We start from the raw sequence: 26,116 nt of genomic DNA, 5'->3' as shown, positions 1-26,116 counted from the left end.
TTAATTAGCACATTCTTTTAGATAATATCACCACCTTCAACACCACTTTGTTCTTTTGTCTGTGACATCTTTTGGTTATTTCCTCCTACCACTGCTTGCTTGTCCTAACAACCACACCCCCACCCCCACTTCTCTTCCCCCCCCACCCTTAAACCAGCTTATATTTCACCCCTCTCCTATTTTTACTTGGTTCTGTTGAAGGGTCATGAGGACTCGAAACGTCAACTGTACTTTTCTCCGCCGATGCTGCCAGACCTGAGTTTTTCCAGGATTTTTTTATTTTTTATCTTAAATTGGTTTCCAGTATAATTCTTAGCGCAATCAGGATTTTTTAGGAGATGTTGTCCAATCACGGAATCACATTTAATGTAAGACATTGTTTTGAGTTTTATAAGCACTGGCTTGTTGGGTACGGCCAGTACTTTGCCTGTTGCGAACAGTCAAAGGGACACGCTGTTTGATATAATCCACCAATTGTTGGGATGTACATGCTGTATACCTGGCATCTCACCCAGCACTGAAATTCATATATCACGTTGCTCATTTGTGTGATAGGCAGAACATCTTTTTGGCTTAACGACATCACCCAGTTAGTGGAGAATATCACTCGGGTTGCGACTGCATGGTAACAGCGTGCAACAGCTAGCTTCACCTGTTGCTCAAATGTTTTGAGACACCTTACCCTTCCAAGGTAATCTGAGGTAGACTGGGCACTTTTCAGGACTCAAAGTGGCAGCCTTAGACCTGTTCATGAGTTTACGCAATATACAACAAGCGATGATCTTATCAGGGTAGCCATTATCTCGCAGGATGGCTTTGATGTGCACTATTTCAGTACCAAGCTTGCATGGTGAGCAAATAGCTTGGGCCCTATTAACGAGGTTGCCGATAAGGCCAATCTTATAACGTCTGGAACTGTAGGAATCCCAACGTGTGTATTGACCAGTGAAATGAAAGCAAAACAAGTGCAAGACACACAGCTTTGACATGTCTCTTTTTCGAGCAATACTCTGTACTACCAAACAACTAAAAGCAAAATGCAAATGTTGGAAATCTGAAATAAAAACAGAAAATACTGGAAAAATTCAGCAGGCCTGGCAGCATCTGTGAAGAGAGGAACAGAGTTAATGTTTCGGGTCCATATGACTTCTTCAGAACTGAAGAGAGGTAGAAATGTGATAGATTTTATACTGTTGAAGAGGATGGAGTGGTGGTGAAGCAGTTGGAGCAAAATAGAAGGTCAGGGATAGGTGGGAACTCAGTAGAGAGCTAGATATTTGCCAGTGAAGGCTTGCAGTAGACATTAGTAGAAAATCCATTGGCAGATTTCCTAACTAGCACATTGAGGAACAGGGGCTTATTTGACTGCTCCATTTCAAAGGTGAATTTGAGTACAGGATGGAGCCTGTTAAGGTGTAGTAAGGAAATTCTTGCATGTAGCTATGAATTGAGATATAGCAAAGGTATCATCTACTTATCAGAAATATGCAAGGGTAGGAGGTTAGGTGTCATTCCATTGAAGGTGTGTTTCTCATAGAAACCAATGATGTTTGCGAGAGTTGGGCCAAGAGCAGAAACCATGGTAACACCACCTATTTGGGCATACATGGTGCTGTTAAAACTAAACTCAAATGCATGAGTTGCTGAATTCATAAGTTTAATTAATACAGATTCAGATATTGGCGATGCATTTAGATCGTCATGATGGAAATGTTTAGATAGCATGTCTCTTCTTTGCAGAAATAGAAAATCCTGACTCTTGATTACTTTTGCCTACTGGGCCTATTCTGTACCTTCAAGGGATTTCCCTCATCTTTGAGTGAATGAAGCATGACACCTTCAGATCTCATTAAAGAAATCTATTTAATGCTTTTAAATTTAGCAAAAGCTGAACAAACAAGTAACAGTCCTATAGCAGTTAATTATTTACAGTCGGCTATCTGTTTAAGTCCTCCAATGGACAAATTAATAAAAATGATTGTGCTACTAAGTATTAAGCTAGTCCTTTGTAAATAACTTTTCATCATAAGCTTCTTACCACTATGATCTTCAAATTGAAAATCAAGTGGTCTTTCTTTGCAGGATGTTCCTGTTCTCCTTGAATTTTGCTTTACAGCACTGCGTTATCGTGTGACAGGTCTGTTATCATCTGGCTGTGTGCAATTGGCTGCTATGGCTCCTACAGGGCAACAGTGGCTACACTTGCAATGGCTGTTGAACACTTTGAGGTGTATTGCAGTCATGAAAGGCATTAGATAAATGCAAAACTATTTTTTTTGAAGTACCTCTTAGCAATTTGATACTGACTCCTTGACTAGAACAGTAGAGCTATTTCTGTAGCTCCAAATTAAAGCTAGCTAGACTGTTTGTTTGGATTTTCAATACCCGGCCACTCTTTATATATAAAAAAAAATGAACTGCCAATCATGTGAAAATTACATGAATCAATTACACAGTACTGCTTGAGTTGTAATTCTTTTCTCCAGCTTTTACTGTGAAACACTTGGGATAGGCTTGATAGAAGATGATGTTGCTGTTTGTTAACTTCTTTGTGTTATGACTGTATTTAAACAGGCTGCCACTGAACCAAATCTGGACAGGAATTCTTCATTTTCTTTTCCCCTGTGACATTTGAAAGAAACTATCTTATTAATAAAGTCTATTAATTGAGATTATAGTGAAACTATTTAGTGTATATGATATGCTCTTTTTGCAACATAATACCTAGTGCTAGATATTCAGGTTCATCTTTATTATTGAGATTTTTCTCACACACACACACACACACACACACACACCACCCCCCCCCAACCCCGGCCTGCCAAAGACTGGCTTTAGTCTTAAATTAAACCTCCAAGATCCTATTTCAATACACAATTATAACATGAAATGCTTTCTCGGAGATCACCCCTAGATATTGCTATCACGCAATCTTTTAATCTTCTCTTCCCTCTGCCATAATATATACAATTGTCGCTTGAATTCATTGGCACTGTCTGCTTCCGCTGCCTTCCCTGGTAATGCATTGAATAACTTCCACATATTTTGGGTGAAAATGTTCATGTTACACTCCTACTTACTCTTAAGGTTCTTATTTTTACCTGAGTTACTTGACTTTTGAGCCCTTCCCCATACTGAATAATGCCTGGATAATTTTGCTTTAAATTTGATGACTTTACCTCTAAATCTCCCCTCTAAAGAAAACTTGCTTAACCTTTTCTGATTTAAAGACAAATAAATCCCTGCAAACCAGAGTTGTCTTTGTTGCCTGCCTCTGCAACCAAATTAATGTAATATGGTCTGAAAACAGACAATGCTGGAAATACTTAGCAGACCAGGTAGCATCTGTGGAGAGAGAAACAGTTAACGTTTTGGGTTGATGTTCTGATGAAAAATCATTGACGTGAAATGTTAACTCTGTTTCTCTCCACATGTGCTGTCTGACTTGCTGAGAATTTCCAGCATTTTCTGTTTTCATTTCAGATTTCCAGCATCTGCAGTATTTTGTTTTTGTATTAATGTAGTGTGGTCACTGTAAATCTGGCCCCTTTGTTCGCTATTGCTTGTGAAAAGATTATAATATTTGTAAAGCACACTAGCATTTGGCTGAAAATAAAACTCCCATGTATGCAATAGCACCACTATACAAAGCAATCAAAGGAATTATTTCTTCTAGCACTGACTGACGCTTCATACAACTTTTCTTTTTCATTTGTACCATATCCCTTGACTCGTGATAAAAACTTTGTGTGGATGTCTCTCAAAATTATCCTTTACCATAACAACAACTTACATAGCGCCTTTAACATAATGAAACATCCCAAGGCGCTTCACAGGAACGTTATAAAACAAAGCATGACACAGAGCCACATAAGGAGATATTAGGTAAGATTACCAAAAGCTTGGTCCAAGAGGTAGGTTTTAAGTACTCTTAAAGGTAGAAAACAAGGTGGAGAGGTGCAAGGGGGAATTGCAGAGCTTGGGGTCTTGGCACCTGAAGGCACAGTCATCAATGGTAGAAAAGTTATGAATGAGAATACACTAGAGGCCAGGATTAGAGCAGCACAGATATCTTGGAGGGTTGTGAGATTGGAGGAGATTACACAGATGGGGGGAGGGAGCTGCAAGACCATGGAGGAATGAGAATTTTAAAATCAAGATGTTGGTTGACTGGGAGCTAACAATGATCAGCTAGCACAGGGTATAGGGGAATGGGACTTGTTGCAAGTTAAGACAACAAAGTTTTGGATGACCTTAAATTTACAGAGGATAGAATGTGGGAGACAAGCAAGGAGGTGTTGGAGTAGACAAATATAGAGGTAACAAAGGGATGGATTAGGGTTTCATCAGCAGATTTGCTGAGATGGGCAAAGTGAATGATGTTAGGGTGGTGAAAATAGGTAGCGTTGGTGATGGCACAAATATGATCACCTCAGGATCAAATGTGACACTAAGGTTGCAAACAGACTGGTTTAATCTCGGACTGTTGCCAGGGCGAGAGGATGGAATCGGTAACTAGAGAATGGAGTTTGGTGTGGGGACCAAAAATAATGGCTTCAGTCTTGATATTTAATTGAAGGAAATTAATGCTCATTCAGTACTGGATGTTGGATAAGCAGTCTGATAATTTAGCAACAGTGGAGGTGGTAACAAGATAGAGCTAGGTGTCGTTGGTACATATGAAAGCTAATACCATATTTTTGGATGATGTCGCCAAGAGGCAGCAATGTAGATTAGATACAGGAGGGGCCAAGGATTGATCCTTTGGGCACACCAGAGGTAACGGTGCAGGAGCAGGAAGAGAAGCCTTTGCAAGTGATTCCTCGGCTACGATTAGATAGATAAGAATGGAACCATGTGAGAGCATTTCCACCCAACTGGACAAGTGTTGGAGGAGGATGGTGTGGTCAACTGTGTTAAAGGCTACAACAGGTCAAGAAGGATGAGGAGAAAAAGCTTACCTATGTCACAGTCACATAGGATGTCATTTGTGGCTTTGATTGGAGCAGTTTTGGTACTGTGACAGGGACTGAAACCTTATTGGTGGGACTCAAACTTGGAGCTCCTGAAAGGATGGAAATGAATTTGGGAGGGGACAACATTTTCGAGGACTTTGAAGAGTAAAGGGAGGTTGGAGATGGAACAGTAATTTGCAAGGACAGAGGAGAGTGGTCAAGAGTTGTTTTTTTGAGGAGAGGGATGATGACTGCAGATGTAAAGGACAGAGGGGCAACACCTAAGATCGGCTAACATGGGGGTCAGGAGGAGAAGTTGAGTAGTGATCGGCAGTTTAATAGGAATAGCATTGAGGGAACAGGAGGTGGGTCTCAAGGACAAGGTGAGCTCTGGGGGAGGGGGCATGAGGGGAGATGAAAGAAATTAGAGAAAGATGCGAGTTCAGGATTAGGATAAGGACTAGCATTAAAGGAAGTTTGGCCAGGTGGGCTAGTGGAAGGGCAGGACATGGCAGGGGCAGCTTATAAGACTGCCTCAATCTTAGTGACAAGGAAGTCCATGAGCTCCTCGCATTTGTTGGAGGTGAGAGTGCAGGGAACAGGGTCTTAAGAAAATGACCTGGTTTTATGGAGGACTAGGACATCAAAGGTGAGGGCATGGTTGAGTAAATCAGTAGCTGGGAGGGAGTGGATTCCAGAGCTGAGAGTTTCCTTTGTGTTCAGTGCACTGATGCACATGACTTATCCTCCTTCTATTGAGTCCTTGTTCTGATGTTAATTGCAGTAATACAATGCTACCCATATCCAAACTTGCATCAAGTCCCATTCAAGCATTATCTTCTCCAATCCTACAACTCTACTTTTGAACTCTTTGCTCACCTCACTAATCTCTTAAGCACCTTCTTTACCTCAGTTAAGAATCTTCTTGCTCACCTCTGCTAATCTTTTCCTTTTCCGGCAATGCATCCATTTTTCATCGCCCCTCTGTGAAGCATTTTTTTAAACTGACGTTGTAGGCCAATAAAAATATTATAGCTTTTAAGTGAAACCCATTGGAGGTGACCTATTTATAATCCTTTCATAGCCAAAGCAATTCCATTTTTATTGGTATCCTATCCTCTTGTTATGCCAGGGTTCTAGTCAATGTTCTACACGGCCTCCTATTTTATGGCTCAGTACAATAACTTGCATCTCATATACTCATGGGGCAGAATATTATGCTCAACGTGAGGGTGCGCGACGCCAGAGCGTGGCTCGTGATGATGTTGGGCGAATGTCCCAACGTCATCGTGCAGTCTCGTGATATTTCGTTCGGTGGGCACGCACCTGAGTTGGCTGCGCCCCCGCTGACAATTGAAAGGCCATTAAGAAGCTAATTAAATTCAAATTTGTGCTGCCTGTCCAACCTAATGGTTGGGCAGAGGAAAAGGCCAAGCGGTCTTCACATTTTTCAGGAAACCTCATCCACGGGCGGAATGAGCTTCCCTGAAGCAAATAAACATTAAATAAAAGTTTTATTTTTGAATTAAAATCATGTACCAGCTCCTGTGACAGAGTCACATGTGGGGACGTGTTTTATGATAATTTTATTTTCTTTATTTTTTTAAACAGTGCTTCATCTCCCTAAGGCAGTTCCATGCCTCAGGGAGATTGAAGCGCCCTTTTGCGTGCATGCACGAAGATCACCGTAGGCCTGCTCATCTTCCTTCCCCTGCCCTCACAGGCAGCGCTGAGTGCTGCCACTCTCGTTCCAAGATGGGCGGGCCTTAATTGGCCCACCAGTGTGAAATCGTGGTGCGGAGCCAATCTCGGGTGGCGCTCAGCTTCCTGACCGCCCCTGCTGTGCACCCCTGCCATGGGTAAAATCCTGCCCATGGTAATTTCAAATGTCATGAAAAAATGAAACTCAATTATTAATGTTTATTTGATTGAGATTTTTCAGTTTTACAATTTTAATTTAAAAGCTAAATCATCATATGTTAAAGGATTCTGTTTGTTTTTTCTTGTGGATTTGTTGTATTATAGTTGTTCATTGTTGCAATGCTTCAGTTGCAATGGGTCAAAACAAAATGCTCCCTAATAGTTTGACTTCCAACACTGAGTCCTACTACTAAAACCATAAATATTTTCACTGATGGACTATGAAACCATTCCCGAAGTTTCAATTTATACAACTTCTTTTGTGTCCTGCAATGACATGTAAACATTTTATTTTCAGAGTAATGGGAGATAGTGGTTGTTATTTTCTCTGTGGTTGACCTTTATATAACCATTGTCTGGTCACAGAAATTTGCTGTGTTTGCAATACCCAGAATCAGAATGGTTTACCACTCCATTAAATAGATTGACTATTTTTCTTGCACTTAAGTGAAATTATTGCTCTGCACCTCTTTGAAAGCAAATTAAGCACTACATCAAATATTTGGTGTTCAGTATTGTTGACATTCTTGCTAACTTTTTGCCCAGTCAGTCTTGTTGATTTGCGATCATTTCTACCCGCTATCCTCTGCTGCTTGTCCTTATAACCCGACTCCCTTGTGCTAGTCTCTTTAACCCGTGAGCTCAGGATTTGTATTCAGTGGTCAATTTGCCCAAAAACCTGGTTCCCAACTGCTTCTCAATGTTGTGTTGTGTGGGTGAAGGAGGAATGGAAGTCAAATTTTGCCTCCCCATCCTCTCCTCCTAAAATTTTTCTTAAAATCTACCTTTTTGACCAAGCATCTGGTCATCTATCCTGGCCTATTGAATTAGCTTCGTTTCAGGAAGTAAAATAAGTCTATTTATTGGTACTGTGCTATTTACTTATTATTTAATTAATTCATGGGCAAGACCAAATGTGTTGTCCAGCCTTAATTGCCCTTCTGAAGGTCGTAGTGAGCTGCTTTCTTGAACTGCCGCAGTTCTTTTGGTGTAGGTACATCCACAGTGCTGTTAGGGAGGAAGTTCCAAGATTTTTATCCAACAGCAGTGAAGGAAAAGAGATATAATTCCAAGGTGTGGCTTGGACGGGAACTTTCAGATGGTAAAAGGAAAATACTGTGGAGGCTGGAAATCTGAAATAAAAATAGAAAATGCTGGAAAAACTCAGCAGGTCTGGCAGCATCTGTGGAGAGAGAAACAGAGTTAACTTTTCAAGATAGTATGACACTTCTTGAGAGCTAAAGAGAAGTAGAAATGTAATGGATTTTACACTGTTTAAGAACAGGTGGAGCAAAATAGAAGGTCAGGGATAGGTGGGAGCTCAGGAGAGATTGACAAAGATGTTGTGGGCACAAGACAAAGGGGCCGGTTAAAGGTAGTGTTAAAGACTAAAGATGCTGATAGTGGCATAAAAGTAAGATAGCAGATTAACACATTCTCGTGGATAGTACACACTGTTGTGACTAGTGGAGTTCCACAGGGATCAGTGCTGAGACCTTTGCTGTTTGTAGTACACATAAATTATTTGGAGGAAAATGTAACTGGGCTAATTAGTAAGTTTGCAGACGACACTAAGGTTGGAGGAGTTGCAGATAGTGAAGAGGATTGTCAAAGGATACAACGGGACATAGATCAGTTGGAGACTTGGGCAGAGAAATGGCAGATGGAGTTTAATCCGGGCAAATGCGAGGTAATGCATTTTGGAAGGTCTAATACAGGCAGGAATTATACAGTAAATGGCAGAACCCTTAAGTGTATTGATGGGTAGAGGGATCTGGGTGTACAGGTCCACAAGTCACTGAAAGTGGCAACGCAGGTGGATAAGGTAGTCAGGAAGGCATATGGCATGCTTGCCTTCTTTGGCAGGGTTTTTGAGTATAAAAGCTGGGAAGACATGCTGCAGCTGTATAGAACCTTGGTTAGGCCACACTTGGAATATTGCATGCAATTCTGGTCGCCACATTACCAGAAGGATATGGAGGTGTTGGAGAGGGTAAACCTCCTCTGCACCAGGATGCTGCCTGGTCTGGAGGTTATTTGCTATGAGGAGAGGTTGGAGAAACTCAGATTGTTCTCACTAGAGCGACGGAGATTGAGGGGCGACTTGATAGAAGTTTACAAACTTATGAGTGGCATGGGCAGAGTAGATAGTCAGAAGCTTTTCCCCAGGGTGGAAGAGTCAATTACTAGGGGACATAGATTTAAGGTGAGAGGAGAAAACTATAGAGGAGATGTGCGGGGCAAGTTTTTTACGCAGAGGGTAGTGAGTGTCTGGAATTCGCTGCCAGAGGAGGTGGTAGAAGCAGGTACAATAGTGGTGTTTAAGAGGCAGCTTGAAAAATACATGAATAGGATGGGAATAGAGGGATACAGACCCCGGAAGTGCAAAATGTTTTAGTTGACAGGCAGTATGATCGGCGCAGGCTTGGAGGGCCGAAGGGCCTGTTCCTGTGCTGTACTTTTCTATGTTCTTTGCTGCCAGTGTGCGCTAGTGGAAGGAGTGAATATTTATGGTGCTGGATGGGGTGCCAGTAAAGAGGACTGCTTTGTCCTGGATGGTATCAAGCTTCTTGTGTGTTATTGGAGCTGCATTCATCCAGGTAAGTGATGAGTATTCCATCACACTCCTGACTTGTGCCTTGTAGATGGTGGACAGGCATTGGGGAGTCAGGAGGTGAGCTACTCGCCACAGAGTTCCCAACCGCTTACCTGCTCTTGTGGCCACATTATTTATATGGCTAGTCCAGATAAGTTTCTGGCCAATGGTACTGTCTAGGATGTTGATGATGGGGTATTCAACAATGGTAAAACCACTGAAAATCAGTAGGAGATGATTAGATTCTCTCTTGTTGCAGAAGATAATGTCTGGCACTTGTGTGGTGCAAATGTTACTTGCCAGTTATCAGCCCAAACCTGAATATTGTTCAGGTCTTGCTGCATGTGGGCACAGACTGCTTCAGTATCTGAGGAGGCTGTGCAATCATTAGCAAACATTCACACTTCTGACCTTATGATGGTAGGATGGCCATTGACAAAGCTGCTGAAGTTGGTTGGGCCTAGGACACTACTCTGAAGAACTCCTGCAGCAATGTCCTAGTGCTGAGATGATTGACCTCCATCAACTGCAGCAATCTTTGTTCATATTTTACTTTTTGTCTGATATATTATTTGCCTTGAAAATAAATTGTCTTGGTAGATGCAAAAATACAATTCCTTTGGAAGAAGGAAGGAGATGTATCCGTGAGGGGGAACACAGCAGAAAAAAAGTTTGTCATAGAATCATAGAGTTATACAGCACGGAAACAGGCCCTTCAGCCCATCGTGTCCGTGCCGGCCATCAAACCTCCTGCTTCAATAAGTAGTGTTCACCTCCTTCATTGGTGTACATGACACTACACTGTATAATCTGTTGGGAAAAACAGTGATAGGAAGAAGCTGGGAAAGGGAGTGAGAAACAATGAAAAGAAAGTTGCTTGTAGGCCCGGGTGGAGGCCATTTTTAAATCAAGAGGCTGGAAAGTAGTGTATGCAGAAGTAATAATTTAGGGCACACTAAAATTGAGGGATTGATGCCATGTGAGTTCTGTTGAGCTTTTGTAAAATCTGTTTTAACAGATAATATTCCTCACAGTAACTGGCTAGTTAAGCAAATTACTTTATTAACTAATGATTACAGCATCCACCCATCTTATAACACGCTTATAAAATTTATGTCCTACAGTACTGACTTGTTCTGGGAAAATGGACAACTAAAACTAGTGGGAACATATCCAAAGAGTAGGTTGTCAGAAGTAATTTGTGTTGACCCTTTATTTCACGTGCACTTTTATCCCCAAACTGCTTCTGATTAACTATTCTAACGATGCTAGTTTGACGATGGACTCTTCTTTCTTTTGGGTAGGTGCAGTAGGGGATTCTCTGAAATCGTCACCGGAATTATAAAATACTTGATCCATTTTAATTTATGATTTGACGAACAACTGTTAAACTTGTGCAGGCTTAAATTGACAGTGTTGTTGTTATCATTGGATCTGTTAACAGTGGGGAAATGTTCAGAGTGATATTTATGGTCAGGAGATCATTGCAGTAAGCAAACCAATTTGAACATGTGGGTTGCGTTTATTTAAAAATGAGATATGACAAGTGTCAAATATATAAGCATATTTTTAAAACCAAAGTGATAGTTGTTCATTGCATGGCAGGACTGTGTTGTGTTTGCTAGTATTGTACAAATCTAGGGCAACTTCAAGGGGCAACATTGGGTTAGCAGAGAAATGTACTCTCTTTTGTGTGCATGCAAGGTGTTTTCGGAGCTAGTTTGTTTTCACTGCAGAAATCATATTTGCAACGATGGCAAAGTAAATTAAAACCTTAAATACTTTGCTTCCAGGGCGGAAACCCAAAGCTCTACGACCAGTCTCACCAGTGACAAATCCAGACTTCCCTGTGAAAAGGAAAAGCAAAGATGGCAAAGGTAATCTATTGTGGAAAACATGTTTAGAAGCATCGAGTCTATATTTTTGAAAAATTCCAGTTGAAGGTGATAAATTTGCTAAGCAGCCTGTGGATGGAGCACCATTGAACCCAGATCCTGGTTTATTGAAGCTCCCCTGACTGATGTATTTACATTCCTGGCAAAAACACTTGAACAAAGGAGCAAAGGGTCCAAAAGGAAACTTCCTGATGCACATCCATTGCTTTTAAGATCAATGGATTAAAACAATCAACAGAGAACATAAACTTTAAATATTAATTCTAACTTTCAATTACTTTCCTCAAGTTTTCTCTCATTATTTCACATGATGTAAATTGATAAAATCTCACCACATCTGGCATTTCTGCACACAATGACAGTAACAGATGTACAAGGCAGGGGTGCTAATTACTGAAGACCCAACATGATGCACACCTGTCAATACTGAAACTATAACAACTTGTGCTTTCTTCATGAGTAGAATCAATGACATTATTTTATTCTGTAGTACCTCAGTAGATTTTGAGAGTTGATTTTGTCACGCTTCAGCACTTCCTGTTTTGTTAACCATTAAAATTAAAAGAAAAGCAACTGTTCTGGTCGACATATCCCATACCATAGGTACAATAGCATTTTCTTACTTCACCTCTCACAATTTGAAAATTTCCTGTTGGTTAGTGTGCTCCCAGCTACTCAAGCATATAGGTGCAGCACTGCATACAAAAGCTGTCACGAGGGGAATGCTTTTGAGGAATATTGCACCATGTCTCAACCTTCCTATGCTCATTTCCACCTCTCCGCCCTTTGTGAAGCCTCACCAGCTAATGTCCTGTACAAGTGGACTTGCTACACTGGGATTTGGCAGAGAAAGAGCCTCAAAAAGTGCTCCTGTGGTTAAAATGTGATTGGTTGCAGTGTCAAAAGGATTACGTGGAACAAGATGGGTCCTGAAGTGAGTTCTGGGACCTCTCCCTACCAGTTTAGCGGAGCACATCAATTGTTCAAAAACATTGGCCCATCTGGACTGCAAAGATGGACTTTGCTGAAAGAAATTATTTCAGTATTAATTTCCACAAGCCTCAAGTACTGATACATCCAAGAGGTCTTGCTCTTTTCTCAGGACTTGTTTTCCCTTTAAATCCTTCTGGCCTCCAGCAGATTGGGGGCAAGTGGCTCCTTTACATTACAGTACTGCAACAGCCCCAAGTTAATCATAGCACAGAAATGGAAAAGAGATGGTGTTAATATAGAGGGTTAGAAGGTTCTGTTATGGACAGGGGAAAGAGGCAAACGTGAACTTTATTTTCTTGCCGCCTGTACGCAAGCAGAAGTGTTTTAATTTTTGAAATAGGCTGTGGCGTCTTTTCTCAAACACTGTTTGTGACGTCAAATTTAAAGTGACTCGCAGCAAACTTTCTTTAGGGTTAAATCAGAGGTATAGTTTATTCATACGTTCAAACGCAGAGATGGTCACAACTTCATACACACCCACAAGCACACAGTAAGAAGATAGGAAAGAGGAGTTTTTACAACTATGAATAACATAAAAAGAAAAAAAGATATGAGTATCAGTTCACGTGATTGCAGAAAATCAGAGTCCAGTGAGAGTTTCTTCATAGAGGAGTTACAGTTCGGGTAAGTTCAACTTGCTGAAGTAGGAGTTGCAGAATTTAAAGTTGATGGTGACGCAGTGAGATGAGGCTGGTATACAGAGACTTGGTCCATTCAGAAGGCGATGGCAGGAATCTTCCAAAAAAACAGGTTTCAAGGAGGCTTAGCCATGATGCAGGCTGTTGGTTAACCTGGAGTCCTGCTGTGGTGTTTGCTGGCTGGAGGTCAAACAGCAGACTGAGCTGTGAGTCTAGAAATCTAATAAAGCTTTCCAAAGGCCAGAAGTTTGGGTCATGTGATGTTGCCCATTAATGAGTCAGTTGCAGGCTAACTAGCAGTTTCTATACCTTTGGTCAAAATCCATTGTTCACCTTAGGAGATAGATGGCGGCTATTAGTGCCTCTGCAGGTATAATGAAGTTCAGTGGTTCTCCCTTTGTTATAGGATCAGGTTTGGGGAGACGGATCATCTGCTGGTCCCTGGTTTAGTTGATTGTAACGTGTCATTGCAATGAGAGGTATGAGATTCCACAAGGATGAGGGTTGAGCTTTTGTCCCGTAGCTGCTGTTGGAAATTTCCAGAAACTGTAGCTAACTTGTGAATCATATGACTTGTAGCAGCCACCTTTTCGTTCAGCAAAGTCCACTTCTTAAATAAGCAGCAAGATAAGGTTTGATTTAAACAGTTTGACCTCTTTCATGCCTTAGAGTCATATCAGTTACCTCAGAAGATTTTTGATGATTCACTGCAGGATGTAATATTGCCCTTGACTAATGTAAACAGTCGGTTGCTCTACTTCACTTTAGCCCTCCACCAGTAAAAATTTAGTGCTTCATCTTCCTGATTAGGCCAACAGTGTGGTTGCAGTTTCCGTTCCTCTTGTGCATTTCAAAAATGCTTTTGATCCTAAAAGTTAATATTTCATGGGAAACAGAAGGAACATGTATTCAGTCCAGTCATTGGGGGGTGCTGCATTGCCACAAGTACCATCTTTCATATAATGTCCTATCTGCTTATTCTAGGCAACATTAAATATCATGTGGCAGTATCCACAGAAGAGAAGATGGTTCTGCTGTCATGACCAGCATTCAAACCTCAAAAACGTCAGCTTTTAATAGGTCAGCCTTGGATCGGTGGTAGCACTCTCCCCTCCTGAGTCAGAAGGATGTGGATTTAAGCCCCACTCTGCAGCACATAATCTAGGCTGACATTCCAGTGCAGTACTGTAGATGTGCTGCAATGTTGGAAGTGCTGTTTCTTGGATGAGGTGTTAAACCAAGGCCCTGTCTGCCCTTTCAGGAGGATGTAAAAGATCCCATGACAATATTCAGAGAAGGGAGCCCTCCCCAGTGTCCTGGCCAATATTTCGCCCTTGACCAACATCACTAAAACAGATTATTTGGTTATTATGTTGTTGCTGTTGGTGGGAGTTCGCTGTGTACAAATTCGCTGCTGTATTCATTTCAAAAAAGTGTTTCTTTGATTTGTAAAGCACTTTGGGGAGCCTTAAGGTTATAAAGTGCTGTATATACGTAAGTCTTTCGTCAAAAACCAGATCAAATGGTCAATCACCTCTTTTCTGTTTGATGTTGTGCATAAAATAGCTACCACATTTGTTTCACCACAGTTCATTATAAGTGCAACTTATTTTCAATGTGAAATTCTAATATTGTTAAATACTTGCAGGAAACACAATCTACCTCTGGGAATTCTTGCTGGCTTTGCTTCAGGACAAGAGCACGTGTCCTCGGTACATCAAATGGACTCAAAGAGAGAAGGGCATCTTCAAACTGGTTGACTCAAAAGCTGTGTCCAGACTCTGGGGCAAACACAAAAATAAACCAGACATGAACTACGAGACTATGGGTAGAGCTCTCAGGTGTGTTATTTTGAATAGAGTATGATAATCCATCATATATCACTGAAGGGTCATGTCTGTTACTGGAATATATGCAGTCGGAATGTAGCCAATAACAATTTTATATTTTGAGCCACACATAGGCTCAGACCAGGTAAGGATTGTTGATTTTCCCCAAAGGACATTAGTGAAGCATATAGGTTTTTATAACAATCTGGTAGCTTCATGGTCATCATTACTGCAACCATCTTTTCATTCCAGATTAATTCCATTCTTCTTATTTCAGCTTCTCCCATTTTACACAGGCTTGCCACACTGCTAGTTGATCACCCAGTCAGTCACCCGTTCTCCATTTATTTTTGCCACATTTTATTCTCACCACAGCATTCATCCATCTTCTTCTCCTTTTTCCTGGCAGTCCCATCTCTATCACTCACCTCACCATGTATTTTGTCCACAACAGATGATCATACCATTTCAATCTCTTCCTGGCTACATTCTTTGATGCTTCCACAGTCTTCACTGACCCCCTGATGTTTTAGTTCCTGATCTTGTCCTTTCTCGTCACTCCACACATCCATTTCAGCATCCACATCTCATTAATACCCAGCTGTCTTTCCTCTCTTCTTGATGCTGCCAGTGTTGTCCAAGTTTCTGTGCTGTACGTAAGGGGGTTCTTCACGAACCGGTTCACCCTTACTGTTAATTCTTGACTTTAGGATTTTATAAAAGGGCAAACTTACATGGACACAGGGTTTTAGGCTCAACCACAAACTTGTTTATTTACAAAACACCCCCAATACCCTAATACAAGAGCTCTAAACTAGTGTAATGACACTGCCCAACACTCAAAACCACAATATTATTAATAAAAGCCTCCACTGAGAAGAAAACCCATAGGCAAAACCCCCATGTTTCTGCCCCACGGCTTACCCAGTCCAACTCAAAACCCCCTCAGGATTTAGTTGCTACCCTTAAAACTATCCATAAACCTCAGCCCCAGTATCCCTCTGATCTGGCTGATACTTACAACTCCCCACACGGTTGGCCGTTCCGGTGCGAGCTGTTGGTCTGTGAATCAGGTTGACCATTTCTGATCCTCCTTGGTGACTGCAGTGCCAGACCCTACGGCCTTGGCCTTTTATTACAAACTTTATCGACAATGTCAGAGCATATTTCCTGGAGACATTCTGTTGGATGGTCAGTGCTTAGCATCTTTTTAATCTCTTTTGCCTTGGTCCAGACAAACCTATTCTTCGTGATGTTGTTTACATGAGCAAAACAGTGGATCCCATCCGGGTGTGATGTCTCTGGCTCCCAAGTTGATGTGCATGTGATAAAGTCCATTTCTCCTTAGCTGTTGTCGATGTTTGTTTGTGTGATGGCTGTTGCCTGGGACCATCTGCTAGGATGGTCTCCCAGTTTCTTTAATTGGACTGTCTGATGGCACCTGCTTTGTGCCTTTTGAGATGATAATGTCCCAGTGTCTTTACATTGTATCAGCTCAATTTCGGTATTAACGTGCTTTGAAGATTAACCCCAGGCAGTAAAGCCTGCCTCTGTGTGTTGAGGTTTGGCCTGTTTGTTTTGCAATGTTTATGTCCATGAAGCAAAGTTTTTTTGGTGGGGGGTTTATATTTAATAAAAGTCCTGTTGGAGGGGATTCCGATTCTGTGTGTTTAACAAGGCTGGTCTCACAACTATCTTGTAGATTCTTCCTTTCAGTTTCAACGGTACTTTTTTATCATGCAGCACTCCACTGCACTTCGTCCAGTTACTCCAACCAGAGCTAAATTTTGCTTAATTTCCAGTTCCATCCTTTCATCTGCCACCACTGACTTCAAGTACTTGAAGCTACTCCCATTCTCCAGGTCTTCATGCACATTCTTTACACCTTCACTCTGATCCTCTTCCTTAGGCTCAAACTGAGAGTCCATATATTGGGTCTGTGGTCTACTGATCTTTATACCCCTGTCTTCAAGTGCTTTTCTCCAAATAGCCAGTCATGTTCTCATCATCCCCACCACATAAGAAATGGTGTCCATCTCAGTGTCATCCAATAGAAATTGTTGATTAGCTATAGGAAAGGCTACAGCAACATTGTTAGAGCCACATGCGTTACTGACATCATTGCAGCTTTCTACAGAAATTAATGTGAAGTGTCCTACTACTTCTCAGAGAAACAGCATTGACATCATTTGGTGATGTGCCTTTGCAGTCAGGTCTGAAAGTCTACCTGGAGTTAAGAAAACAACATGACAGGGCTAGGATGGAGGGAACAGTTTTCTAGTTTTATAGGAGTGTTTTATCAGTGAATTTTTCAGTAACATCTGTCAATGAGCTGTGAGCAAATTCACGCCTTTCCCATGCTAAACAAGAGACTAGTATATTGCTTCCGTTGATTGTTGTCATTTCAGGACATTTCTAACTGCTGCAGATTGCAGGGCTTCTCTGCTCAGAAGCTCTTTCAGTGTTCAATTACTTTGACAGTTGGTCAGTAGGAATATTTTTTTTTAAAATTCTGCTGCAGGTAATGTCTGAAATTAGTTAAGAAATGTGATTTAGTCCAAAGAATCATTGAGAAAAGTTAACAAGACATTGTAAATTATATAATTGCTGTCAGAGAATATACAACTGAAGATAACTGTAACATATGTTCCACAAAGCCATTGTTCAGTGATTGTTGGGAGCTCAAGGAATTTGAAATTGTACCAGAGTTCAAATTCTAGGACGTGAGGATTTAATCTAAATAATTGCCGGGGTAACACTGAGGGTTTTCAGAGTTGTGATGCTTCTGCAGTGGGTGTTCCAATGCCTGGCATAAAAAGAATATTTTAGGCAATTACCAATTTGGCACAGCTGGTGTTCAAACTCGAAGACTGAGCAGGGTGAAGGTCACATTTGAAAGCGTGTTGAGTCAGCCATCAGTTAAGACATTGAACAATTGCTCCATCTAAGTGTTCCAGCATTAGTGTTGATGTTGGCATTGCCCCATTTGAAGAGGAGGGGCATTTTTCTTCTCCAGATCAAAACCAAAGAAGTTCAGGCCACTCCACTGATTCCAGGGGCAGGTGTTTTTTTTCATAAATTGTGCTATTGTATCACTGGGTAAAGATCCTACAGAGCAACAGGCTTTGGGGGCAACGGGTACTGTGGGCTCAGTTATCTTGAATTAGTCATCTGATTTGAACAAAATGTATTTTAATGTTGGACAGAAATAATGTGTTTTTCATGACTGATGTTTGACCTATTCCTGTATAAAGAATGCATACATTAATGAAGTTACTCTCCACATTAATAATTATGCACAGTGGAACATGGTGTAAAGCAGCTAATTGAGTTTTTTGATGAGGTAACAGAGGGTTGTTGAGTGGAACGCAGTTGATGTGGTGTACATGGCCTTCCAAAAGGCATTTGAAGTGTCACATAACAGACTATCAGTAAAGTTAGAACCCTTGAAATAAAAGGGACCACAGCATCACAGGTATAAAGTTGGCTGAGTGACAGGAAACATAGTAGTGAATGGTTGTTTTTCGGGTTGGAGGAAGGTTTATAGTGGAGTTCCACAAGGATGGGCACTAGGATCCTGCTTTTCTTCATCTATATTAATGACTAAGACTTGGGTGTGCAGGCCACAATTTCATGCAGATGACATTTGATGCAGAGAAGTGTGAAGTGATTCATTTTGGTAGGAAGAATGAGAGGCAATATAAAATAAAAGATACAATTCTAAAACGGGTGCAGGAGCTGAGGAGCCTGAGAGTATATGTGCACAAATTGTTGAAGGTGGCAGGGCAGTTTGGGAACCTTTATAAAGCACTATATTGGCCTCGACTGCCTTATTGTGTCCAGTTTGGAGAACCACGCTTCAGGAAGGATGTGAACACTTCAGAGAAGGTGAGGAAAAGATTTGCAGGAATGGTTCCAGGGATGAGAAACTTCAATTATGTGGATTGATTGGAGAAGTTTCTGTTCTTCTCCTTAGAGAAGAGAAGATTCAGTAGAGGTGCTCAAAATCATGAGGGGTCTGGACAGAGTCGATCAGGAGAGACTGTTCCAGGCAAAGAGTTCCAAACCAGAGGAAATAGATTTAACATGATTGGCAAAAGAAGCAAAGGTGACAAGAGGAAAAACTTTTTTTAATGCTGTGAGTTTAAGAAGAGAATTGGATAATTATCTGAAGAGAAAAAGTTTGCAGGTCTAGGGGGAGAAGGCGGGTGAGAGGGATGAGGTGAGTTTTGCATAGAGCCGGCAGGGCCATGACAGGTCAAGTAGCCTCCTTCTATGCTATAACCAACGTGTAAACTGGAGGACAGGATTTATTTCATGCTGAAAGATAGTGAATAGGTCAGAGTTTGATGACTTTGACATTTTCCTAATTCAATGTGATTTTAATTCTGTATTGTAGATCTTTTTTTACATTGAACTTCTGAATGATTATCATGTACTATGGTGCAAGGATTTTCTACATGACTTTATTCAGTCCAGAATTGCTAGAAATTCTGATTCTACTGTCTTTTAGAGTCAGTGTAAGTGGCATATTTGTATATTTATTTTCCAAATTTGAATGATCCTATGCTTTCATCTACAGGTATTATTACCAAAGAGGAATCCTTGCCAAGGTGGAGGGCCAGCGTTTAGTCTATCAGTTTAAGGAGATGCCCAAGAACCTAGTGAACATTGATGATGATGACCCCAGTTCCAATTCTGTAACCCAGGATAATCCTCCTAATCTTGCAGCCTATATGCTTCCTGCAGCTTCAGCAGCACGTTCGTCTGCAACTGTCCCACAATCAGTAGTTGCAAGTAGTATCCAAACCCAGCAATCCAGGGTTACTTCACGTGTGATGTCAGGTGCCAAGAAAGCTTCACTTCAGCCCATTACTGTAGTCAAGTCCCTGAAGGCAACGGTCGGGGAGACGGTGCAGCGGTCAGTGCATCTACTGCCACCGGAAATGCTGAAAGGTGTTCAGACCATTCAAAAGGTGCAGCCAACCAGTGTTCTCAAGACTGTACAGGTTGTACAGTCAGCTCCGCCTCTTGAAGGACAAAAGGTCATCACCAGAAACATACCAGTCTCAGCACCGATGACTGCACCAGCACAGTCAGTGAGGTAAAGAGAAACTGTTGTTTTAAGACTGAGTTTCTAAAGGGAACAAACTGTTGAAAGTCATTCCTTGAGTAGGTGAAATAATAATGAAATCAATAAGTTTGATGCAGAGAAATAATTTGCTCTGGTAGGACAAATCCTGAACAAGGGGGCAAAATCTTAAATTTAGAGTTAGAACATTTAGGAGAGAAACTATTAATAAAAAATACAAATAAATAAGAACAATAAAAAAACTCAACATTGAGTTTAACAATTTCAGACTGTAAACTCTGTCCCCACCCCACCCCCCATCCTCCCATTTTGTTTTCTCTAGGCACATCTTTTGTTTCTTTGTTCCTTTTCATCACCATTTTCTTAGGCCCTGGAAGACTAACTCTTCTGTCATTTAATCTCTCTTGTCTTCCTTTTGTCCTTGTCTCACCCACCCCTTGTTCAAAACTTAATGCATCTCTAACTTTTCCCAGCTCTGATGAAAGGTCATCAACCAGAAATGTTAACTCTGTTTCTCTCCCAGATGCTGTCTAATCTGTTGAATATTTCCTGCATATTCTGTTTTTATTTCAGCTTTCCAGCATCTGTCTTTCATTCAGAAAAAATATGAAGCTCTTTTTTCCACACAAAATGTTGTGGAAACCTTGAACACTATTTCCTACCACCCCCCCAAATAAAAAGCTGTGACCCTGGGACAATTGGAGTTTCAAGACTGAGAAGGAAGGATAGATTATTATTAGATAAAAGTATGAGGGGATATGGAGTGAAGCCAAGTAAATGGTGGAATAGGCTTGAGGGGATGAATGACCTATTTTTCCTAAGTTGGTGTTACTATCTAATGCTTCAAATTCACATAAGCTAATCTGATTTCTAGGCTAGGTTGAACTCAGCGAACCAGAATCTCAAGAAGCTGACTGCATCACCACTGATTATATTTACAAAGAACATTGATTTTGCTAATCTTACTGGGTTCTTTGAATGTCATCAAAACGCAGTATTTGTCCACTCTGTTCTCTCCCAAGTTCCCTCAAATCTTCTGTCCTTACGAGGTAGACAACTACCTGCCATTTGGGTGAGTTTCTTCCGAGGCAGGCATGGTGAGCCGGGAGATTTCCCGACACCCGCTAACCAACTCTGGAGTGAAAGTCCAGGCCAGAGAGAGTACGCGATTCCCGTATTTTATCACCGCTGGATCCGAAGGTTGCACTCTTATCTCCCTCTTCATACCCAAGTATAAAATACTAGTATGTAACTGCATCTCAAGCAAGACTGACGCTCCCTGTGTCTGGGCTGACATGGCATGGCTCACTTAACATTGAGTAGTGAGGAGTTGTCTGGAATTATTACTACATGCTTGTGTATTCAGAGTTTAGTATTTACCAAGGCACCATGGTTTCTTAAATTCTCCACTTCCAACTAATGGAAGTACAATCCAGTGGGCACTTATGCACTTTATGGTGAGTTGTGCTGTTCACCATGCCTTTCCTGGTGAGTTTCAATTATCTGTTATCTGCCAGATGAAGAGTCTGGTCTGTGCTTGTCTATTGACCATGCTTTTCTTGAATGTGAAGAGGGGGATAAGCAGGCAACCTTTGGATTCAGCGGTGATAAAATACGGGAATCGCGTAATCTCTCTGGTCTGGACTTTCACACCAGAGTTGGTTAGTGGGTGTCAGGAAATCTCCCGGCTCACCATGCCTGCCTCGGAAGAAATTCACCCAAATGGCAGGATCTCCGCTCTGAGAGGTGACTATGGGATGAGTCAAGTCTGCCGGCCCCAGACGCAGATTGGAGGCAGCCTCAGGCTGCTGAGTGCCAAGGTGGCCAACTTAAAAGGCCCGCCCTGGTTCTCTGAAACTTTGTCCCAGCTGTTTTGTTCAATATTAAGTTCTCTAGTCCTCAATCCTCGCACTGCCTCTCACCCCCTCCCCACCCACTCCTCTTGCCCCATTATGCCAACTTATGCAAACCCATGCCTCCACCCACCTTCAATGGGCCCTCATGCTCTCCATGCCACCACATGATGCCAACCCGCACCCCCATGGCCCCTTGTAGCCCCATGCCAATTTAATGCCAACTCATGCCAATGCACCAACCACCCTTTGCCCTTAACATCCTTCATGCCAACTCACCCAGTATCAATCAACCCCATGAGCCATGTTGAGATGAAATAAAATGAAGTTCTAAATGTCTATTACAGCCTTTGCTATGTTATAAAAAAACAGTCCCAGTCACAAAAGCCCATTCAAAACAATTAAATCCCCTCAAGTACTTAACCACTTATAAAAGCAAACAGACTTGTATTCATAACCACTCATCGAAAACAAGTAATTCTTCAATAGCCTCTGAGCTGTCAATCAACCTGTGAACTTAGCACCGCCCCCCCATCCCCAATAAGATAATGATAGGTTGTGGAAAGCAGCCAAGCATTAATAATTACAAAATGATAGCCCTTGGGAAAATTTCAACCAACAGCGGTTGTACCTGCTAGAACAGATATTTTTTCAACTTTCGCTGACATAGGCAGGCTGTTTTTAATTTTTAAAGGGCTGGGTATTTAAATAACAACAGTTTGACAGTTCTGCAGATCTTATCTGCCCTTCAAGGGTATTTACAACTACTCCAGAAATTTGTAACTCACAGACTGCGGGTTAAGGCCCTTGCTACAGCCAAAAGGGGGTTTGTTTGAACCCAGCACTCAGTTGAAATGGCCCTGATGAGTTCTGATTTCATTTGTGTGAGTCAAGCCCCGTCCCCTTTCCCCTCCCAGCGAAAATAGTATCTGTCAGAAATGGTGACGGGACTTCCACATCCAAGTTCCGCCCGCCATTTTGGAGTCTCCACGGAGTTTCCATGAATCAGTGAAAATCTGGACCTCTGTCTTAGCCTGGGTAATCTGACACTGAACCAGTCAGGCACACTACTGCAGGATACTAATCATTAACCAGCCATCCTTGCATATTAATGGAATCTGGAAATGTAGACTATCGCTAGAGGCTGTGATTCTCTTCATGTTACTTCGTGTAACCCAATATGCCAATGTCTTAACAGTTAGGGGTCTCAGAAGTCATGCAGCAGGAAGCTTATCGGTGGCCTGTGCTGTTCAGCTTCACCAGCAGGATCCCTGCACATAATTGAAGGCTCCCAAGCATTTGCTGCTGCCAGCCATGTGCTTCAGCTTTCTGGACTTGGGTGTGTCAGGATTGATGGTTTATAAACAGAGGTTCAGTTTTGATTTCTTGCTAGTTAAATTAAGAGCCTTTTGAGAATGTTGATGGTTATTGAGCGTGCCAGACATGAGCTAATCTTAAAAAATAAAATGCTTCCATGAGCTTGATTTGGTCTGAAGCAGGTTTTAAAGAAAAAGATTAGTTTCACTACTGTTCTGTATGATGCTCCATCAAACTGAGCTTGCTGGAGCTAAGCAGGGAAACTCCACAGATAAGCCCATGTCAGAATCTGGCAGTCATGAACAAACAGGCTTCTCTTGTTATATTGAACTCTTTTTCATAGAATTGTGTGTTTCTAAAGTGTTAATGCTACTATCTGTTAGGAATTGTTGTAAACTTTTTTTAATCCTTCCCTCCAACCCAGCCCCCTCCTAGAAACCTGTGGTAACATTTAGGACTTTGAAAGTTGTCACCATTCACCTTGTGTGACCTGAGAGATGGAGTCTGCAAATTATCTGATTTGATGGGCTGCAAGCTGCAGCTGGGCCCACCGTTACTCAGTGTCTACACAAATATGTTTTCCACATATGTGGATAGTAACAGGAAACACTAGCTAATTGGCTCCAGCCCAGAGGCATTACAGGCATGTTGCTGTGTCCTAACTGTGCATTGGTTAGGGTCAGGCAACAGCTTTTATATTATAGTATAAAACCTGAAATATTTCTCATCAGATTCAGTAGCACATCAAGTGCTATCTCTGGCCACTGAGCTATCTGATGGTATAAGATGACTTGGGTCCAGTGGTTTTTGGAAAATCAACAGCAGAATATAGTCACGCAGCATTTGTTGCACTTAAATTCCAACAGATGAAAAGAGAAAAATTGGATGGAGGATAATATCTTTCTTTTGTAGTCATGCCAGTAATGCCTTAAAATTAGGAAAATATTCATTAGGACAATAGTACCATTGTATAATATACTGAATATCGCCCTAATCTGCTGACTTTGCTCTTTTCCCAGAACAATAAAGGTTTCGTCACAGGTTCCAGTAGTTGTGTCGCCAGGAACTCAGCGAGTTGGTACCGTCACGTTACAAACTGTCCCCCTAACAACTGTGATCACAAGCACTGATTTAGCAATGTCCTCTCCCAAGTTTGTTTTCCAAACAGTTCCTTCTTCTCATCCAGTGACTGTGTTGAAAGAAAATGTTGCTTTGCAAGGGGGTTCGCTTTCTGCGAAGATAGTTACACCAACATCTCTTGCTGTCCGTGGTACCAGCGATCAACAAGTTTTTCCGACCAGCCCACAGGTACTAAATAATGGAACACAAGCTATGTCATCGTCTACCGCAATAAGTGCTGCCACGCCGGTGGTGACCTTCGCAGCTACCAGTCAACAGGTTGTAAGCCAACCACAAGGCACAGTTTTTGCATCTGTGATCAAAGCACCAGAGACTAAACAAGCTGTGGCCAGTCAGGAGTGTCGGGAAGAAGCTGCAGGAACCAGCCAGCAAGGCGAGCATACATCCCAGCAGTCCCATGTTATAGTGCTGACAAATGCGGGTATGCTTCCCAGCCACATGGTATTCAGAGCAGGGGAGCACAGGGTAGTGGACATCCAATGACCCTGTGCCCTTCCTCATCCCCAATCCCACTTTTTTTTAAACTGGATTTACAAAAATGTAATTTCAGGGTGGTTTACTTGAAGTACTTTCAACTCAACCTATATCTAGTTTAAAGTTGTAAATAGAAGGTTGCAGATAATAGGTGCTACTAAACCTGTGGTGTTGGGGGGGAGTGTTGCTGGTGGTGGATGATGTTAGAAACATTATCTTAGGAGAACTATTGCTATTTTGGATGTTTCTTATTTGTTTTTGTATGACTTTGTTATTAGAGAAGTTTGGAGTGGTGAAAGTTGAATTTCTTACACTTCCTTAAAGCACACTACCCTGCATCTAACCTATAATTTTATCCTGACAAACTGTAATTGTATGTTTGTAGCCATTCTGAATTGTCACAGTACAGCCTTTGCATTGGAAGTTCCATTTTGCTCACATTGGAATGGTTTGCGTTGAAGATTATTACGTGTGAATGCGGACTCTATCAGTAAAGTTCAAGAGTACTTCAAATAAGCTTAAAAGCTAGCCCTGTTACATACCTTGATACGATGAGTAAATTTCATCATCACTTAACTATGAAGTCCATTATTTGCTAACCTGATGGATTTAAAATGAAAGCTGAAGCGTCAGAATACTCAAGTTGTTTCATTGTGATCTTCATTCTTCTCTCTTTATTGTAAATGTGTACAATCTTTACTGGGAGTCAAATGGGTGAGGGAAGGATATAGTATTTACTTGTTAGAGAAGCTTTTATTGCTTTTTTTTTAATCATTCAAGGGTTTTTTATTCACAGTGGAAACCTTCAGCTCAACAGTGTAAATATTAGAAAACATTTTCTTTCTTTGCTTTTGTAAATAATATATATGTTCTATTTTTGAGGTTGAAACAATATTTGAAAATTCTGATTGCCAGCTTTTTAAAAAAAAACTGAGGTACATTTTATATCGTTTTTGAGTTAATAAAGCCACTGACATTTCCACTGGCATCTCAAAGCTCGGAAGCAAAAAAATAAATCATTTTAGTTGCTATGTATTAGTGTGTGTTGTGATTTTAGTTTGTGTGTGAACTCATGTTTGTTGTATGTCAAATGAAGGGCCCCTTTGTTGAATTGTAAATCCTTTTATTCAAAGTTGTACTAATTAATTACTAGCAATTATAAAACATTGTTATAATATAGCACATTTTCCATTCCTTTGCTTCTACTCTGAAGAGCATTTTTTGCTGACTAAAGATTTCTTTTCATTCCATAACTCCTGTGAAGCAGTGATAAAATCAAATGTAGGCTCTTCGTTGTATAAAGGTATGGCCTTGTGTACTGCTGAACCATACAGATCAGCAAAGTCCAAGATTTGATCCCTAATCTTTTGTCTGATGACTGCTGGATCAACACTGCAATTAAGAAAGGAAAACT

At 41.3% G+C, this 26,116-nt stretch overlaps 1 protein-coding gene across 8 annotated transcripts in view; it reads left to right on the top strand.

The window, feature by feature from the left end:
• LOC144682952 (ETS-related transcription factor Elf-1-like) overlaps positions 1-25,881 on the top strand; it is a 168,438-nt gene extending 142,557 nt beyond the window's left edge. For all 8 annotated transcript variants that reach the window (XM_078545879.1, XM_078545880.1, XM_078545878.1 and 5 more), the window contains 4 exons: positions 11,265-11,348; positions 14,646-14,838; positions 19,409-19,930; positions 24,108-25,881. In XM_078545879.1, the coding sequence (XP_078402005.1) occupies positions 11,265-11,348; positions 14,646-14,838; positions 19,409-19,930; positions 24,108-24,711 (1,403 nt within the window). In that variant the 3' untranslated portion in view covers positions 24,712-25,881. The remainder of the gene's footprint in view (positions 1-11,264; positions 11,349-14,645; positions 14,839-19,408; positions 19,931-24,107) is intronic.
• Positions 25,882-26,116: the final 235 nt, after the last annotated feature.

This window comes from Cetorhinus maximus, chromosome 7 (assembly GCF_964194155.1).
Source record: "Cetorhinus maximus chromosome 7, sCetMax3.hap1.1, whole genome shotgun sequence".
NCBI classification, from domain to species: Eukaryota; Metazoa; Chordata; class Chondrichthyes; order Lamniformes; family Cetorhinidae; genus Cetorhinus; species Cetorhinus maximus.
Note: the sequence above shows the minus strand (reverse complement) of the source record. Positions and strands in the feature narration are given on the sequence as shown.